General features: G+C 34.5%; 1 protein-coding gene across 1 annotated transcript in view; it reads left to right on the forward strand.

Annotated features, from left to right (window-relative positions):
• Window positions 1–889: 889 nt before the first annotated feature.
• The window catches only part of MARCHF1 (membrane associated ring-CH-type finger 1), a gene marked incomplete at its 5' end in the record, with an annotated part of 89,906 nt that continues 70,938 nt past the window's right edge, over window positions 890–19,857 (forward strand). Inside the window, one exon of the mRNA XM_084286391.1 lies at window positions 890–991. Coding sequence (XP_084142517.1) covers window positions 890–991 — 102 coding nt within the window. The remainder of the gene's footprint in view (window positions 992–19,857) is intronic.

The raw sequence follows: 19,857 nt of genomic DNA on the forward strand, positions 1-19,857 counted from the left end.
TTCAAAATGTTATAAACAACCAGATTATAAATTGCTTTAGATGTTGCAGGGGAAAGTACATTGCTCCAAGTTACATTTTGTAATTAATTAGCAAAATTTGGTGGTGGAGACCTGCATTATGTATTACAGCTGTGAAAAGTAGATTGTTATGTATGAAAATTTTGTACACTTAAAAAACAAACAAACAACCCCCCCCCCCCCCCTCGACTTAGTCCTCTATTTCCAGAATGTTAGTGTTACTTAAATTTTCTGTTACTATCACGAACTAAAAACTTCACATGCAACTTACAGTTGGCATGCAGGACTTTTGCTACTTTTTACTTTTTGCTATTTTCAGTACATCCACTGTATTTAGTTTCAACAGAAGCCAGGTATTCTGGTGGATGCAGGCATGAGTATGTACATGTATGTTTTCCCGCTATTAGTTTTTTAATACCTTCCACTGCTTTATTGCTGTTTCCTAGTGGTTTCTGAGAATGTGGCGTATTGTATCCAAATGTTATATAGTTTTAGGAGAGATACTAGTCTCACAATTATTTTTGTAATAGAATTCCTTTAAAATAACACTTTAATAGAAAAGTGTCAGCTTAAGAGAGATTTAAAGGGAGAAGGCACTGAATTTTCTGACCCTAAAATAGTATTAATGCATGTAACGTGGTGAAAGTGTGTAGCTCTCTCCTAACCTGCATGGCATAACCCATCAGAGTACATTAAATAAACATGTTCTAAAAATACACTTATAAGCTTGTTTGGATACAACTTAAAAAGCTGTTTTTAAAGGCATGCATCCAGAGACATGCAAGCAATAAATTCAAAGTGTCAATGTTTCAGGGACTCTAAATTATTTTCAGAATTTCAGAAATTGAGAAGGGATAAGTGGAAGGAGAAAATGTTGGGCTGGTGCCAAGCGATAGCTCGTAACCCTCACAGACTTCCAAACAGCACAAGAACACCCGAGGTCTCAGGTGATGCTTCACATAACTCTACTTTGGTGAGTGAAAAGTTGCATTTTATGATGGTGGCATGCACAGATGAACTTCAGAGATGTTAAATTACTTTTTAAAAATTTAGTATTTTCATTTTATTGCATTGCCTCAGTGTTTGAAACCTTTTGACATAGCTATTTATTCTCTCCATGTGCTATTTCTTCATATTTTATGTTATGCATGGTCCATTCTGACTTGCATGCTCTGTCAATAAATCAGTATTAATATTTTGTGAATGGTACAGTGTTTAAGTAGGAAATGTCCTGATTTTGATTACTTATATTCTTTGTGATCTTAATCGATGCAATAGCATTTGGTCCCCGATGAATACAGCTGGACATTATCTTCAGGTACCTTGCTTGCTCTTTTCTTTGCCTCTTACAGGAACAAGGTATAATACATCTGCACTTGTGTTAGAGCAAGAAATTTGTAATTGGTTTTTATATATTTCATGTGATCCTGAAATAGGTGGTTGAGTTTCTGCATGCAAATCTATTGATAGAAGATGTTCAGACCATATAACTTTGACAAATTACACATTGGAGTTGTCATTAATTGTACCAAGTTGAATAAAGTGACTCATTGATAATAATTTTAATCCTGCAGTTTTTACTCTCTCAAATAAATCCATTTACATCAATAGACCTTTCTAGGTGAGTAAGAATGGATATTATTTTGTAAAGGCATCAGAGTGACCTGTATGTAGGAGCAAAAATTGCATGTGTATTTGTTTTTCTCCAACTGTATTGAAATGTTCAGTCTCTACCAGAACTGATTATTTGAAATATATTCAATTAAATATGCCTCATCCAATTTAATTAAGTTTAAAATAGGAACAACATTTTTCTGTCCTAAGAAGCACAAGGTATTAGGAGGTCCTGCCTTCCAGTTGCTGAAAAATGGACAAGATGACATCTAAACGGAAAAATGAATTATTATTTGTAACTGCTGATGAATGTGGTATTCTGAAGAGATCTATACATGAGGAGGCATTGGTCTGTTTGAAATTTGTAGACGATCTCATTAAAAAAAGACTGTACAAAATTTTCTAGTTCAATGGTAGATTATACAGAATGTAAGTTTCTGGTAAGGAAAAGAAAAAAAGCCAGCAGTAAAAATTGCAGATTTTAGAGTTCAGTTAATATCCTAGATTATTGTTATAGCTCATTTTTGTCTGGAATTATTTACTTTAAGAAAAATAAAAAGTGATTAAAAAACAAGGAGTCAGGAAACAAGAAATTTCAAGTTTATTATTCCCCTATTTATTTATTTTACTTTTTTCCCCTAAACTTTAATTACTATTAATGTTTACATAGTACTAGTAATAGGAGACAGCTATCAAGGAGATTAGATATATGAAAATTTGCATAGTTTGATTTCTGCTTGACTGCTAGTCATTTAATTCAGTTTGGTATTTCAGAGGTAAGCATTCAAACCATTCAGGTGGGATTTAGAAATGATGAATTGGGAATACAGTTCATAACAGTTGAATCAGTAGAGTTAGGAAGTTTTAACCTTATTAACATTAAAATTCAAAAACAAGTGTGTTGAAACTCTAGGTTGCTGCTTAGTTCATGAAGTGCCAAAGAAAGCCAGGGATACAAACAACTGGGGAAGATATTATGTGACCTGTAATGTGATGATTCATTATAGAATAATAATCTCCACAAAAGGAAATAAAGCAGTAATATCTCTCGAGGCCTGTCAAGCTTTCCTCTTCATTTTCTTCACTTTCTGCTTTCTCAACCATTATTCTTTCTGTACCACATTTTGTGAAATAACTGACTTCCAGCATTAGCTTTTGCTGGCAGTGTCTTTCCCACTTGTGGACTGTAGGCTGAAAATCTGTTTTCATTATGAACATTTTAAAACTAAAATCTTGTTTCAAATCAGTTTCAGTTTTGCTTAGTCTTAGCTTTGCTTTTAAGTCTGAAGTATTTTGCTTAGCTTAGTACTGGAAAAGAAAATGTAGTGAAAAGGCAGAAAACATAAATTACTTGTAACTTCATCTGTCCTATACTAGCCCCTTCTTTCTGAGTTAATATTCACTTTTCAGTGCACTGCAGCTCCTCAGTGAACTTGCTTCCTGTAAGGGGGAGAGTTATTTGGTCTGTGGAGAGCACATTTATGGTAAGAAGAAACAGCTCCTTGCTTCCTTTGACTATAGGTGCCAAGTCTGCTTTTGCTGGGAAGCAAACTGGGATGTACATCACATCTTTTTTTTTCTTTTTCTTTTTTTTCCTCACTTCTGCTGTTTTCCTTTTGTGTACACTTCTGATTAATGAGAATGTCTTCTGTATGGCACATCTAAAAATGTGTATTTTCTTCCCACCAGAATATCACAGCAGCTTTTTTGGAAGCAGAATAAAAGGCTTCTGGTCTAACTTTCCAGTTCAGCACCTTTTTCAGGGAATCACTATGGAGTAGGAATATCTTGTTTAGGACTATTGTATCTTTGCCAAAATGCATTCCTTTAACCTCACTTCCATTGTTACGTGGCTAAAGGTTGTCTTGGGAACGGAACCTTTGCAATTCTTGCATTTTTATGCAGTTTATCAAATCCTGTAAATCTGTTAATCTCTCTGCTGTCCTGCTGCTCTGAGGATTGTTTACTTTCTTGAATCCTGTAGGAGACTGAATGTAGTTTCACAAATGTGAAAGTGCTAGAGATTGCATGTATCCTATTGTTGATAGCAATAGTAATTACTTGCCAAGTTAAGCAGAAATGTACCCATGTGTGCATAGCTCTGAAAGCATGATTCTGAAGTATGAGTTTTAGTAGCAATTTCATAGTAAAACTGGATATAACTTCCCAGTTAGTTAATACATTCGTTGTTTGGGGGGGGGGGGGGGGGGGGGGGGGGGCGACACAAAAAAAATAAATAAAAATTTTGCATTTTGCATTTGAAATACAGAAGTTGTCTTTAACGCCTCTTCTCAGAACTTCAGCTAAGGTTTTTGAAAGGAAACTTTTATTTCCCTTTAAAACTAAAACTCCAAGTGGTTATTTCACAATGGCACTGTCCCAAAGGGGAATGATCTGAAAATTGAAAATGTGTTTTATTAATGTTTATGAAAAGAAATATTTTCTTCCATAGTGAAAGAAAGGAGCCTTATGGAGTAGGAAGCAGATTATGATCACTGACAGATTGCTCACTAAAAATGGCTATTTTTTTCATTAAGCAAGTAACTGGATTGCTGAAAGGCAGTGCAGAAGGGGAAAAAAATGTAAAAAAAATCCATTAAATCATTGAACTAAGTAGTTTAATAAAATCAGCTATAGTGTGTCACTTTATCTGATGTTAAAATGTTCTAGCTTCATTCAAATTAAATTCTGAAATATTTCAGCAAAACTCAAATATTATTGGAAACATTTTTCCATTATTATTTGCAACCTAAGCATAATATTGTCCGCAAACTACTGAAAAGTTGGTCCAAAACTTTGCTTCTCTAATAGAATAGAAATCAGCATTTTTCAAACTAAGTTTACTACTAGTTTGGGCTTGTTTTTCTTTGTCTGTGTCATTTCTAAATTTTAAAGTTTCATCCTTCCTTATGCTCATCATAATATTTATTATTATAGAGCTGTAATGTAACTTTTCAGCTTTACTTTCTCCTTTGATTATTAATAGTTTCCATGTTCCCATGGGTATCTTAAAAACTCTCGTGTGTTCTTGCTTAAGTTTGAACATGAGTGGTTGGTTGTACACATTATTCTAAATCAAGTTTTCCATTCCTAACCATTGTGATACTAATTATTCCCTGTATAACAGTAACATACTTGTCGTACAGTGTAGGTTTAGAATCACTTTATCAATTTATGTATCTAAATATTAATTAAGTTTTGAGACAAAACATATACTATATTAAATCTTAATCAATACAGTAAGACTCTATCAATTTCAATTGTTATTGCTCCTCTATTCTTTTCCATTCACTAGTTTTTATATTTATTTAGCAAAAAGAACTTTTCCTATTTGGCTTTGTTTTAAAAGTTTTTCTTTTTTTTTTTTCTTTTGTTGAGTTGTTTTTTTCTTCCCCTGGTAATTATTACTTTATTCAGTACCATCCAGTACTGGATTGCTTTTCAATTTCATGTATTTCATGTACCATATTTATCTCTTTTGAAATATATGTTCATCCAGAAAAATCTAGTTTTTCAGATTATTCCCTACAGTTCTTTCCTTTTCATAAATGCAAATTCATATCTTTCTCGTCTTTCTCTTTGACTTCTGCTAGAGTTGAGAAAAGACTAATAATGTTTTCATCCTTAATTGAAAATAATCCAGATCTTCAAAGCTCATAATTCTGTGCAATAATATTTGCAGCTTTTTGTCTTCTGAAAGGGCAGCAGATATAATTGAAAACATACAATTTTAAATTCTTTCTTCATGAGTCACTTGTCTCCATGATGACATTATCTATTTATACTGTGATTCTGTAAGCATATGTATGTATGGTTAGTTCAGATGATTTTTATGGTGATAGATATATATTCAGACGTATTTATTAACATTGATTAAGCACTTTGACAAGAAGCAGTCCCGAGTCTTTACATATCTTTGCCCAATACCTAGTGTGTCTTGGGGTCCTAATTCAGAACTTGGGCATTATCACCATGTATGTTCTTAATAGTTATGTACATCCTGTTCTGCACTGGGTATGGGCTGGTCCTTAATTCAGTTCATTGTTAAACACATGAGACTAGTGGGACATGGACACGTACCTAATGCTGAACTGCGGTCATTAATACACACTACTTTTCCCTACTGTATTCCCTGCTAGAATTATGGGTGAATATATGTGGATGGCTAGTTACATGAGTAAGTAGGTAATTTATGGTATTATATGCAAATAATATTTGGAACTCAGGGCAAATGATCAGGAATATAGTTTAAGGATTTTTTTTTTAATATGTGATCAGATGCTACCATCTGCTTCTCCAAGAGAAAGTAAACTATGCCTTTGAATTATCAGTTTGAAATAGGCACACAGGTCCCAAGTTGCCAAATTTGATCTACTGATGTTGACTGAGCAGGGTTAATATAAAGTTAGTGATTGTTCTAAAATACAATTAAAGAAACAATGGAATGTGGTTTTCATCCAGTGATGATAAACGGGGATGCTGATTTTTGGTAAAACTTTATGTAAGCTCTGAATAACAGTAAGAATAGTTTATCTATTTAATTTCAGAACAATAAAGGTCTCTTGATCTGAGCTTGAACTGTCTGACTGCCTGATTTCTGATGGTAGTGTAATTACTTGCTGAAAATCCGGTGAAATAGGGTCCCTTAAAGTTTCTCTTAACAGTGCAAGCCTGTTATTTTTCATCTGAAGGGGTTGAGGGGATGTTTAAGATCAGCATTTTAAATTACTATTAGAAAATTGTGTAGTTTAATACCCTAAAACTAGATGTAAGTGATGAAAATAATTACCTGAGGAGATGGGGTTGGTTTCATCTGAATTACTTTCTTATTTGCATAACTATTAAATACACTTGCATTAATTAGGCTGAACAGCTGACGTGTAATTCCACAAATACTATACCTACAATATTCTTTATAGACACTGCTTTTTGAAATCTACTATTACCTTTTATATAGTAGCCAAACAGTGTGTATATGCAGATCAGACTATGAAGGAAATAGATTTTGCGGAGAAATGTGATTTCAAAAGAGGCGGTATTATTTGTGCAGTATAATAAATTATATGCAGTTTAAACCTTCGCTTAAGCTTCCAGAAAAACAAAACCACTGCTGGGTGCAGTATATAGCACATTTAATTACGCATTGAAAAAAAAAAGGAACTGTTAAAAATGCAATTTTTTGTGGCTCAGATGTATTGCTGCTGGCTTCTGTATTAGGTAAGCTGATGGAACCAGCTACGAGGTCTGAATAAATTATTTGGGGATGTGGAGAATCCTGAATATCTCCTGTTATCTGGTGCTATAGATTTGTATCTCAGCTGGGCTTATCCCTTCTATTCTTCTGGTGCTGAGAAGCTATATTTTAAGTGATCAGACAGTTTGCTTTACTTCTCAGAGGTATTATTAAACTTACGCAGCTTTGCAGTTAAAGTCAGCATTTGTTCTGGTATTCTTAGGCTAAAATTCATATTGCCATTTTTCTTTGTACTTTTTGATTCACCCCACCTTTTATTTTATTTCTTCATATGGTCAAACACCTTTTAAAAAGAATTTTAGCTTCTTTTTAGAAAAAAATTAGAAAAGTTACCTCCACAACTTTTGGGCCTAACTGCCTAAAAAGTATGTGGACCTTCTGATGGGGAAATTTAGGGCAAGTGAACTACAAGAGCGGAACCGTATGGCTCAGTGACACAAAATCTACATTTTTTACTAACTGGGGTGCAGATAGCAATTTCTGTTCTGAGGTTCCTTTCTAACACGCACATGGTCTGAGCAGAAGAGTCACCAATGAAGGCCTTCAGCTCTGCTGGGACTGGTGCCATGGGCTTGCAGGAGCAAGGCATTGCTCCAGCTGGCACCATGTCCCAGTCTTGTGTTGTTGCCAGGCTTTTACAGGTAGATGTTCCTCACTGGGCTCTGCATCACCGTTCTGCACAGTGCAGTGTGCTCCCCCGTGAGAGTATTGTGTTAATTATTTATTGCTTTCTTATTTAGATGGGTGCTATAAACTCTAAGTGGCCTCAGGAGTCATGCTATCCCAGGCCAGTCTCTTAGATTTTCTTGTATATAAAGACACTAGGTTACCACAGCTTTCTGGCACTCATGACAAATGTGTTATGAGGATGTAAAGCTAAGCATTCATTTGTCCTTTTCTGTGCTTATGTAAACCAGTACAGCAGGGCAGATGTAGACCAGATCTTTTGGGTAAGTCTTCCCCATAACAATTCTCCAGTCTTGGTTTCTTCCTCAGTACACGCCAGAGTTGATTAATAGTTTCATAGCAGGACAGAAGTAAGTAGTCAGATTTTTACTTTTCTGACCAGTGATTTCAGTTAGACTTCTTCTGTAACAGGCTTAAAATGACAAGTTTTACTTCCAAAATGTTTATTTCACTTGCGAGAAAGATGACATGCTTGCCCACCAAAAATGGTGACTAGGCAGAAAAATACAATTGCATTTATAGAAGTGAAAACACCTTAAATACTGGATTAAAAATGAAAGCTTTCCTGAGCGCTGGCTTCAATATCATAACACGCTATTATTATTATTCAAGTTTTAAAAAATAAGGTGTTATTTAGCTTTATATCTAAACATTTATGTTTTCTATGCGTTAAGTATTCACTTTTATGAATATTTTTGTTGGTGGAATTTGCAAGAAAATATTTTCAGTAGATCAAATTACTAGAGGAAGACATTTGCAATGGATATTTGTTAAATGTTTGTATAGCTGTTTGAATAGATTGCATTCAGGCCTTTTACAGATTGTCCGCAATATTTAATGCACTTTGTTTCTCATAGCAACTTGTGCTCACAAGGTTGGCTCAAATGTCTTTCTTATCAATTATTCATAATTTCTTTTTTTTTATATTTTATATATATACAGTTAGAACTGTAAAGTTAGTCAGTTCCACTTAGGAAAAAAGGTCATCTTTTTAAGAGCGTTAGCTTTTTGTAGTTCTAGATGGAAGATTTATTGCTTAGTAAACTAAACTTGTTCACATAACTTTTGGATGAAAGCTCAAAAATGTTTTTTCTTGTGTTTTTTAATAGGTCCCTTAAAAATCTTAGGTTTAGTTGGAAGAGCAAAAAGCTCCGAGTTATATGATATAGGGTTATAGATATTGAAACAAAGAAGGAATTACCAGATCACCATTCAGCTTCTATCTGGAAAATGAGCTCTAGAAAATGAGAAAATTAGGCAGGGCCAAGTAATTAACCTAAGCTTTGTTAAGGTGAAATGGTTTATTCTCATTTTAGCTCTGTGAAGCCTTCAGTCCTATCATTAATTGAGCACCTACATTGTAATGGGGAAGCCAAGATGACAGGAAGCATTGAAGAAATGTCTCTGCTTATTTTTTTATTGCCAGAGTACTGTAAGCAAGGAATGCTATGAATTGTACTTATGTTGAAAGAAAGTAGTGGAGGTGATTCCTCAGCTTTATCTTCTAAAATCTCACGGTCTCATATTCCACACAACCTGTTGGTGAGTTTTCCTGCAGCATGATAAATTTGCAACTAACAGGGCTGTCATAAACAGTGGCACAACTTGTATATAAACAGTTTGAGTATTCATTACAGTTCTCTGTGGTTCTTCCTTTTATCTAACAAAGACATGCTGTAGCACAGAAGCTTAAGACTCTTGAAATCTGGCTCATGTTTGTGTTTCTCTTTTTATAAGATTTTGATAGAGCCCTGAGCTAGGATGTGGTCTGGGAAGGAAATTGGATCTTCAAACTGAAGTTAACCTTTATAAGCGGATTCTTCCAAAAATACTCTGTGGGGGAGATATTTGGTGTTATCTGTTTTTCAGTTGGTAGTATCATTGAATACTTTACAAATTCAAGAGCTTCTGTATTCCATACACTGACAATCTGACTCATGTCAGAGTCATGTCAATTGTACTCATATGTACAATTGGAAGACACTTTTATTTTAGTAAATACAGTAGCTGTAGTTGCTAGAGGAGAATGATAACATTGAATGTGTATAAAAAAGATACTGTTTTCTAGAGGTGTAGCCAATATCTCATTTTATTTAGCTGCGTTGCAGCTGCAATTATGGTCTCCCAATACTACAAAAACAGCAACAAAAAGTGCTGGAGTGATGAGCTGAAGCAGAAGGATTATGATGTAGGTTAAAGTGCTGACTTGCACTGTAGGTAACGTCCATGTAACTTTGTGAAAGTCACTTCTACTTTATTACTTCAGCCTCTGTAATGTGAACTAATGATAACATTAAGGATAAAATTTCACTTACCATTGTAAGGTGCTTAAATCCTGCAGACACAGAGGCATTAGACCTATCTTGGTTGCTAGTGGAAAGATTAAATAAGTTTGGACAATTACTGCAGAGATGGAGGAGAAAATATCACAGTAAATGTAGTGGCTTCCTAGAGACAAATCTACAGATAGGCCAAGGAATTAACAGCATGAATCAGGTACCCCACTATAGTTTTGCAGTATTAGTTCAAATCTTGATCTGGATTCATAGGAAATGCCAATGCTATCAATTAAATTAGAAATTGGTACCTGGTCACAGCTGGATGTTTGTGAATGCTGACCATATTGTTTCTCTTGACTCTGTTGACTGTGAAAGAAAGCTGCTTGTGACCTCATTAGGCTAATTACATCTGGGGCTAATCTTTTATTTCCCTCCCTTGCCCTTTCATAAAGTATGAGATGGGAGGTGTAATAGAATGAGGTTAAGAAGGGAAAATTTAGGCCAAAGAACATACTCTTGACAATTAAATGCAATATGGTTTTATATTGAGAGTTACAGGAAGCCCCTATCTGTAATCCTTGAAATTTGGAATGGAAACATTTGCATGTGATATTTGGGATAGTTTTTTACTATCCCTGATTTTCTGTCCATATGTTTTCTTCTTGGTTTTTTGTTTGTTTGTTTGTTTGTTTTGTTTTGTTGTTGTTTTGTTTTGTTCTCTGAATACATCCTAGCTTTTCTTGCACTGTTAATCATTTTATAAAATTGGTGTTATGAAAGGTATACCTTCTGAGCATATCAGTAGATTTAATTACGAGTTAACTGATCATTTAACTACTGTTTGATTTCATCTTTTGTGAAGATCTATTGTGCAGTAAAGTCTCTTTTCTTCTGTGCTTCATGCTTAATATTTTCCTCTATCATTAGACTTCATTGACCCCAACAGTGTTCACTTTATATCCACGTAGGTTGCAATTTATATGACTTGTTTAGAACTTTTCATAACATATGGTAAAATTGTGTCTTGTATTTGACCCACCTTACATTAAGAAGAGAGGCATCAGATGTAGCCATGCTTTTTAGAATTTTTATATATGAAAATTAAACACCGGTTGCCTCCCGGTGAGGGAGAATAATAGTATCTTTTTTTTGCCTGATTTTCAGAAAATCAGGCAGAAATAGAATTTTGTGAAGTACAATGTAGCCATGATCTAAGAAAAAGAGGAAAAGCATGAATAAAATTGAGTTTGGAAATATTTGGATACTACAAAGAGGAGGTCATGTTTTACCAAGTTATTTTTGTAAAAATGATGCACTTAAGTTTTGAGAGGTGTTTGTTATTCTTAGAGTTGATGTGATGGTTGTTTCATGTACCAGAATTATGTTTAAAGTTGCTCTGAGGTGTCCTTATATGTGTCGTGCACGTTATTGCTTTTCCAGGCTTTAGCTGCCTTCGTTCTAGCATACTGTAAAGGTGATCCCAGCTGCATTTTGCTTTTGTTCCTGAGTTAGAATTCTCCACTGTTTTTGCTGCTGTGAGAGGGAAGAAAGAGTTTTCATCTTACACAGTTGTTTTTTATTTTTCATCTGAAGAACATAGGAGATTGTATTGTTTCAATACAATCCCATTTCACCCATCTTGAGTATAATTTCATAGTGTCCTGAGATCCGAGCAAGAATCAGCACTCTGCTGTGAGGCTGTCTTTGCTGTCAGACAGTCCATAATCAGCATTTTCATTGTAACCAATGGAAAAAGTATTTAATAGGAAGAATTGTTAAAGAAAAATTTCCACCTGTGAAGTAGCTGCTGAGTCACTGCCACTTGCATTTCACAGAGAAGCTGTTGAGTACAAACTCTGCCTAGTGTAAGCGTGAGGGCAGGTTGCATAAATTTATAGTGATGTGTAGTGTAACTTACGGTGTGAATGTTGAACCAGGAGGCAGATAGGTACAATGGACCTCAGACCTGCTGTAGATGCAGGCCACAGAGTCATTGCAGATGCTTCTGAGCACTCTCAAACTGTTCTGTTGGTAGTCTGGGCATGTAGTACAGCAGAGTTGTTTGCTTGGGCTGCATGTATGGTGGGGAAATAGAATTGTACTTCTTTGGATTCAGGCATGTATTCTTCTCGGTAAATGACACTAATTTAGACTACAGTATTTCCTGATGCTGAAATAATTGAATTTATTTTTTTATTATGAAAACCTGAGTTTACTTAATCATGTTTGATGTTTGTTTTCTCTGGGTAATATTATTTTGGAAGGTGCTAATTGCTTCTTGTAATCTTTGTAATTTATAAATATTAATGCTCATGAAATCTTAATAACAGCTGATAAAAACAAAACAGAAAAAATGAGCAATTCAATTAATCAATTTAAACTGATTTTATAACTGCTTAAATAATTACTAGATTGTCAAAACATCAGTAATGATTCCTGTGGAACTCCAGTAGTATGGAATAGTTTGAATATACAGAATAAATAAATTTGATTTCCCTTCAGTTTCTTTGCTGCCATGGTTGAAACCATTATACTTAAAACTGAGATGATAAAATTGTGAAGACCTCCATTTGTGGATGGCCAATTCAAGATAATGATGTAATTTTTAAAGAAATGTTAATCTCCTAGTAACTTTAAATAGTTACTGGTGTACAAAAATCTTGTTCCTTCCCTTCCATAAACTTTTTTTGTATTTTAATCTCTATGTATTCACAATTCAGATAATGTACTGAGCAGTAGGGATGGGCAATGCTGTCTGTAAGGCTGAATATTCACTATGTTGACAGTTCCAACTAAATAGGTTTCTTGAAGTGTTCACGGTTGCCTATACTCTTATGGTAGTGCAAGTATGCATCTACAGGTGTGTTAAAATACACTGTAAAAATGAAGAATACCATTGGTAATTTGATGCTTCTGAAGATCTGTTCTAAGGAACCTAGAATCACCTTATAATCAAAAGGTGATTCCTTTTTCCTGTTTGATTTGAATGGTGAGCATATTTTCTTTCTAGCCTAACATATGTTATAACTTTATGTTAGGCTAGAAAGAAAATATGACATGATTAATGTAAAATATACATCATTACTGTAAAGCTGTTTGTCAAAAAAACTTTTTCCCATGGCTCTGAAGCAGTGTTTAAAAAGCAAAGAATTCTGCAAAGTGTGACAGTAAAACTTTGCTTCAGTGATGCAGGTGACCCAGGAGCTTTCTGTTTAACAACAAGAAAAAGCATTCACGGGGTATGTGTCTACACACAGGAAATACTACCTGTAGTACCAATCTTGAAAGTATGGTCTGTTTTTCACTGGAAAAAATAAAACTAGAGGAGCTTTCTTACCTAGTTTGGATATGAGAGAATTTAATCAACAGTTAAAGAATCTGCTATTGTGACATAAATAACTGAACTTAGGAGGGAGGAAAGAAGATGGAGCACTACATCCTTACCCCATAACAGCATCACTTCTCTGCTTCACGGTGTCCTTTCTGTCACTGAAAGCACCGTGACTTCAAATTGTGTAGAGCTGCAGTAGGAAATACTGTTGTGTAGCTCTTACTGTGTCCTGTCATCAGTGCACTGCCCTGAATTTAAACTGTCACAAAGATCCTGTCTCCCATCTGCAATTTCTTTAGCATTACTTAGTACAACAGAGGTTAGGTGTAGGTGGCTTCTTTTTTCAACTTGATGGTTAGCATTTATAGAACCATTTGCAGAGATATTTTTAAAATAATGTGGATGGTAATAACATGAGTTAGTGGTTTGGTCAGTCAGTGCCTGTTGCTGAAAATGTGTTGCTTATCAGCTTCTCAGATGCAAGAGATGTGCAATTAGCTTAGCAATTTTGTATATTTATTCTCAATTCAAAGCATTCAGTAAAGCAATTGGTTTCTTGCAGATAAAAAAAAAATAAAATTGAAAGCAATTTATTTTCATACATGGGAAAATTCAATATGCTTTAGTTAGCTGTGTATTTCGTTTATTTTTGGGTTGTAATTAACTGCATAAAGGCCAGTCAGAATGGGATCTGTTTCTGCTTATCTGTGTATCAGTGCATTCAGAAGTGACTATCAAATTGTCTGCATAAAGAAGTATACTTAGGTCCAGAATGTGCTATCATTATATATAAGAAACAAAGCCCAAACTCAAAGCATAAAATCCTAAAAAGAAAAAAAAAGAAAAAAGAAAAAAAAAAAAAAAAAAGAAAAAGATCCTCTTTCTTTTTTTAAACATTTTGGTCATTTAGAAATCTACTCATACTATTGTGACTTTGGTTTGTAGGGGCCTTTTTCTCGTTTTCTTTTTTTATTTTTTTCATTTTCTTACTGCACAGTGTAGGCAAACTTTTTTGTTTGTTTGTTTGTTTTTAACCAAAATATGTATAATGATGTAAGAATATCTGAGAATGTTGCTTTCTGTTAGTTGACAGGGGATCAGATCAAGTTCTCTATTTTTTTTTTTTTTTCCTTTGTTTTTTACATTCAGTGTATTGGGATGAACGGCACCTTGTGTGTTAAAGTGAGATACTGGAAGCTCATTATTTGTGTTTATCTGATTAGGAGCTTGTGTTCAGCTTTAATACAGATTGCCTTCAGAGAAGTGAACTAAAAAGCATCCCAGCCAGCTTGTGGAATTGGAGAGTGACTCTTTCCAGAAAAGTAAATACAATTTCTGAAGTTCTGTGAGAACTTCTCTGAGAAGTGAATATAGCCACTATTTTCCACCATTACCAATAAAGTAGTACACTTTTGAAAATTTCTATACATTTTTATATTAGATGCAATTTAAAACTGAAGAGAAGTAGAAGAGACTGCTCTGAATAACCTCCTATTGTATCTTTATTTAAAATGGTACGCAAAACATCTTTGATTTTATTCCATATTAGTAAGAATGTAGGAAGACAATTCTCTAAAACAGCTTAGTAGTTTGCCTTTCCCTGCAGAAAATATAGTGTTGAATGTGCTGAACAGAATTCATTTATTTATGTTTTGTTCCAAATAACAAGACCAGCTTGCCTAACAAATAACACTTGCGATGCTACAGTGCAATGTAGATGCTGGTGCAAGCATTCTTCTTCCAGCAAGCTGACCTCTTCTCCTGGGCTTTTGGCACACTTTGGTGTTCTCAGGTTTAGTTCTTATACTTCTGTGCCAGACTTCGTAATGAGGTCTGGAAGTATAAAATCTCTAGTATCACATTTCCTGATACATATACATTTTTTGTCTTGACTGACTACACGTTCTACGTAGAAGATATATTAAAAAAAAAAAAAAAAAAAAAAAAAGAGAGAGAGAGAGAAAATCAAGATAAGAAAACCAAGGATTGGTAGCTTGTTCAAAACAGATTTTCAAAACAGATTTTGAAAAGTTATCCAGAAACTTTTCAGAAACAATTCAGTTGCCTTGGACTGATTGCAGCCCCCCCTCAACTTTAATTACTTCTAGATTTATTAGCTGAGTCTTTGTGTTAATCAGCTGGTCCATAGACTATATGAAGCTGTACCAAGGGCTACATTGTTACTGTTATTGTTTACATTAAAAAAAAAAACAACAGACCATTTCCATTATTACTTCAGTAATATTTCATTTATATGTACCTTGTAAAAGCACTAATAAATGTGTTTCAGATGTGAGAGTTAAGCCACTGTTTCCTGTGCCATGACAAAGAATGAGGAGAAAACAAAACTTTGCTTTTTTAAAATCAGGAGGCGTGAGGAGAATCAGCTATGTGAAAATGAAAAATAAAATGTTTATGTATTCACTTCTCTCTCTTTCGACCTCAATACTAAATGAAGAACTAAGAAATGCCAGCTTTTAAAATACATTATTTAGAAAGCTGAGAGTGAAGACTGAATGTATTTCAATGCATTTGACCTGTAGGTTATCTTTAACACTGAATATAAAAAAAGATTCACCAGTGTGTCTGTGGATAACTTGCCTGTTCTAGAAAATTTATTATTGTTCTCTAATGGTCCTCCAGTTGCTGCCTCTGGCTTTGGATAGCCTGAGATAGTTATAGTCATGAAAATAGTATAGCTGCAACTGTTTTACAATTCTCAGTAAAGCCTATGCTGCCAAGAGCTTGCTGTGATGAAAGTTTCACAATCATTAAGCTGTTTCTAATGTTCATGTAACTGTGTTTTTTTTATTGTAAGTCTCACCTTCCAAAAATGGACAAAATGGATTTTGCTTTGTCTTGTAAGAAATTCCTTTATTTTTCAATAAATAAAAATCCAGTGATGGTTGAGTTTCTTTGCTTAGTAAAGATTTTTTCAAATGTGATTTTAAAAGTTCAGGTTTATTTTATTTATGATTCTAGGTTCTTGTTTTAAATGATAAAAGCCAAAACTTTCTATATTTCTCAAACTTACAAATCACACTCAGAATATATATTTTTATATATGCTGTAGTATTCCTACTGTTTCCTTCCACTTCCCCTAGAGTAATACATTTGCAGATGTATTTGCAGATCTGTCATCCCCAGTTGTAAAGGGCTTTGCAATTAGGAGAGAAGTATCGTAGAATTTGGTTTCAAAGTCTTAATATTATGTTAACCATAGTTGTCTTATGGAGAGTCACCTTTTACTTTTTAGAGAGGATTTTCAAAACAATTTTATATTATTTTACCTTTTAGCTTTCTATAAATTTTAAATATACTTCAACTCATCTAATAGTGCAAGTATACTGTTCTTGAGAGGAATATATTTTTTGCAATGAGCTTCATTTGTGATCAAAGGTTAAATTTACACCTTAGGAAAATATTTGGTTTGATTTGCAAAGTCTTGTCTAACTTCCAGATTAGAATAGATTTGGGCAAGCTGGTGCACAGAAGAAGAATCAGCTGAGAGAGGTTTAGCAAATAGTATGAAATATGCATGGCTTATTGTAATGGTGCACCCAATTCTTCTTTCTTATCTGAGCACTCTTGGTTGGGAGAAGGTTCCCTGTGCAGTAACAGCAGCAGTCCTTGCTGAGCTCAGATGAGCAATCTAGCTGAACACCTGTTGTGGCACTGTCAAGGACCTCCTGTTTCAATAGGCAGGAAAACTAAATGCTTTCAGAAGTGTATCCCTTAGCCATGGTTTGTAGTCAACATGTCCCTGAAACATGTGCACACATACACGCTGAGGGATGACAAGGACTAAATATACTTGCACCTACCCGATGTACTTTTACCATTTTTTATTTCTATTTTTTTTCTTTCTTTCTTTCTTCTTATTATTCTTTTTCTCTATTCCTTTTATCTCACTCCCTGAAGTAACTGTGAGTATGGTAGCGAAGAACATTAATCCTTTATAACTATAGTGTCGTGACCTGTGATCTTGTCAGATCTTGCAAGATAAGCAACCTTGGGACTGGTCTGTAGTTAGAGATCAACAAGATGAAACAACAAAAAAGAAGAAGTAAATCTGAAAATTGGCTCTTTTCTTAAGCTTTTATTTATTTATTTATTTATTTATTTATTTTCCCAGCAAATGCTGTTTTGGTATGTTTCTTAAATTTATCTTTTGAGGGGGCATTGTTTTGAAAGTAAAAAATCAAGAAAATACCACCCATCAGTGTATTCTTGGACACACAGTAATTACAACATCAATTTTCTTGTTTTCTTGTTGTATAGTGAATTCAGCTTTTACAAAAGCACTTAGCACATGTAAGCACTACTTAGCATGCAACAGTGATTGTAATTCAAAATAAGTTTACTTCTTGCTATAGCTACAGATGCAGCATCTTTATATGAGGTCGAGTATTAAATAAAGCAAGCCATACACTACATTTTTGGTTTTAAAGGATGCTGCAGTATGGCTGAGGTCAGTGTTGTACTTCTAATGTTGAAATAATGTGCTACTCTTGCAGTTATTCTTCTATTCTATTGAACAATGAGAAAGCTGTAAAGAAGTTCAGAACTTGAGAGCTCTACATCCCTTACCTGTGTAGAAAAGATGGACATTCAAATGGTTACCAAAGCCATGTTAATCCAAAATTGAATGATTTGTGTGGTTATTAATAGATTGATCTAGCCCATTGTCATGTCACCTCATACAGCAGACTGTAGAAGAGCATCAGGTGTCACTTCAGGTGGGACTCTCCTCACCTCTAGAGAGACCTGCACTCACATGTCCTCCTTATCTATGTGGGATGTCATAGAACCATGGAATCATTAAGGTTGGAAGAGACCTCCAAGATCATCTGATCCAATCATGTCACCTTCTAAACCATGTCCCTAAAGACCATGTTCAACCTTTCCATAGGGCATTGAACAGCCTTTGATAAATGGTTTTCCTTTCATTAATTTCTCCAATTGCATGCCTTTTAATATCCATTGAACATTAAATTTTAACGTCTCTCAATTTCCCTGGCAGAGTTCCAATGTTTAATTACTGATTGTGTGAACAACTACTGCCTTTTATTATGATTAATGATATCCTTAGGCTCCTACTTAGGTGTGTTGAAGTAAGTTATCAAATCTGATATGGGTTCTTTAGAAAGATCTTTCTGTATGTCTCCTTCTTAGCCCAGATTAAGAAAAAAAATATGGAAGATTACCCAGGGATGCATCATGCATTTTATTTTTCTGAACAATTTTGAGACTGTTGTGTGAATTTTGCAAAAGAAAGAATCTTTTAAGTTCTGTAGTCATTACTGCCAATTTATACGATCTCCAAGGTTGTCAACCTTTGATTGAGTCACAATTAAAAAAAAATTAAACTAGGTGCTTTTTTTTTTCTGTCAGAAATCTCAAGAATGTGAAATACCTTTGAAAGCATATCAACTAAGCTACTTCTAACTTTAGGTTCCCTTCACTTGGTTAAAACTCAAATTTTGGTTTTGGTGTGGGGCTGAACTCTGCCTGTGACTTGTGCAAGACCCTCTGTGAAACCTAGGTGCTGTAACACTTGCTGGAAGTTGGCTTTCTGCATTAGCTCCTAAAGTCTGATCTAAATCTTACCCTCAGTTTGATTTCAAAGTTGTTTTTCTGCCTGACGTTTTTACAGGGGAAGACGACTTTCATCTGTCTTCATGAATTATGCAGACAGCCGAGTTATCATACAAAGGTGGGAAAGGCTTTATGTTCAAAGGCTTTGCTGGAGTCACATGCTATCACTCTCCCTGGAAGATAATAATTAAAATTTTTGATGTGATTTTTAATGTGATGAAAAGCTGGAAGGGAAGAGATCAAGACATGCAGCTCCAGAGGGGGAAAGGGCTGCGCAGGCCACAAGTGCAGGCAGCAAGGGCTGTTAGACAGTCATGAAGCTGGTACAGCTGATGACCTGTTGAGTTCACACACTACATTTGTTATCCCTCACCTGGGAGAAGTGATGAAGTTTGCTTTTTGGGCTAAAAGTGCATAGGCAGTGAACTTAATGTCACAAGGCAGAGTTTTCGTGCAGTCCTCTTTTATATGTTATTATTTGTGCCTATTCTTGATTGTGCAGTCCTTTCATACTTACAGTTAGGAGCATGTATTTTTTATTTTATGCCTTCTGTTAGCTGAGTGAATTCCTAATTTTATCCTTTTGGTATCCTGTACTGGTAGCCTAAGAGGTTTTTAAATTAAGATTTCTAAGTGGGATCATACATCTTTAGAAATGAGGTACTTGGCTTTTGTAGGAGAATCTTCAAGCATCCTTGAAACACAGCCTGTTTTAGAAACAGCTCAGGGCTTTATATGTTGGGAGGAATGTTAAATGTACTTTTTGTCATTCTGTGTCACAAAGACATTGGGATGTGTAAATGCAGCATTTTTAACCAGCTACCTAGTTAGTATTTTATAGCTGGCAGCAAACTGTCTTATAATTTAGAATTATAAACTGTTACAATTTCAGTAATTCTGTAATTTCTCATGGTATGTATGATATGCTGAAGTATATCTTATTTAAACAGTTCTGAGTTAAAATTGTCAAGGATCTTGTTAGTCCTAATACTAATTTTATCACTATACAATAAGATTAGTTTATTAAAAAAAAAATCTAGTAATGTAGAGAGTTGAAAAGAGACATTGGGTTCCTG

This window comes from Netta rufina (genome assembly GCF_964035555.1).
Source record: "Netta rufina genome assembly, chromosome: 4".
NCBI classification, from domain to species: Eukaryota; Metazoa; Chordata; class Aves; order Anseriformes; family Anatidae; genus Netta; species Netta rufina.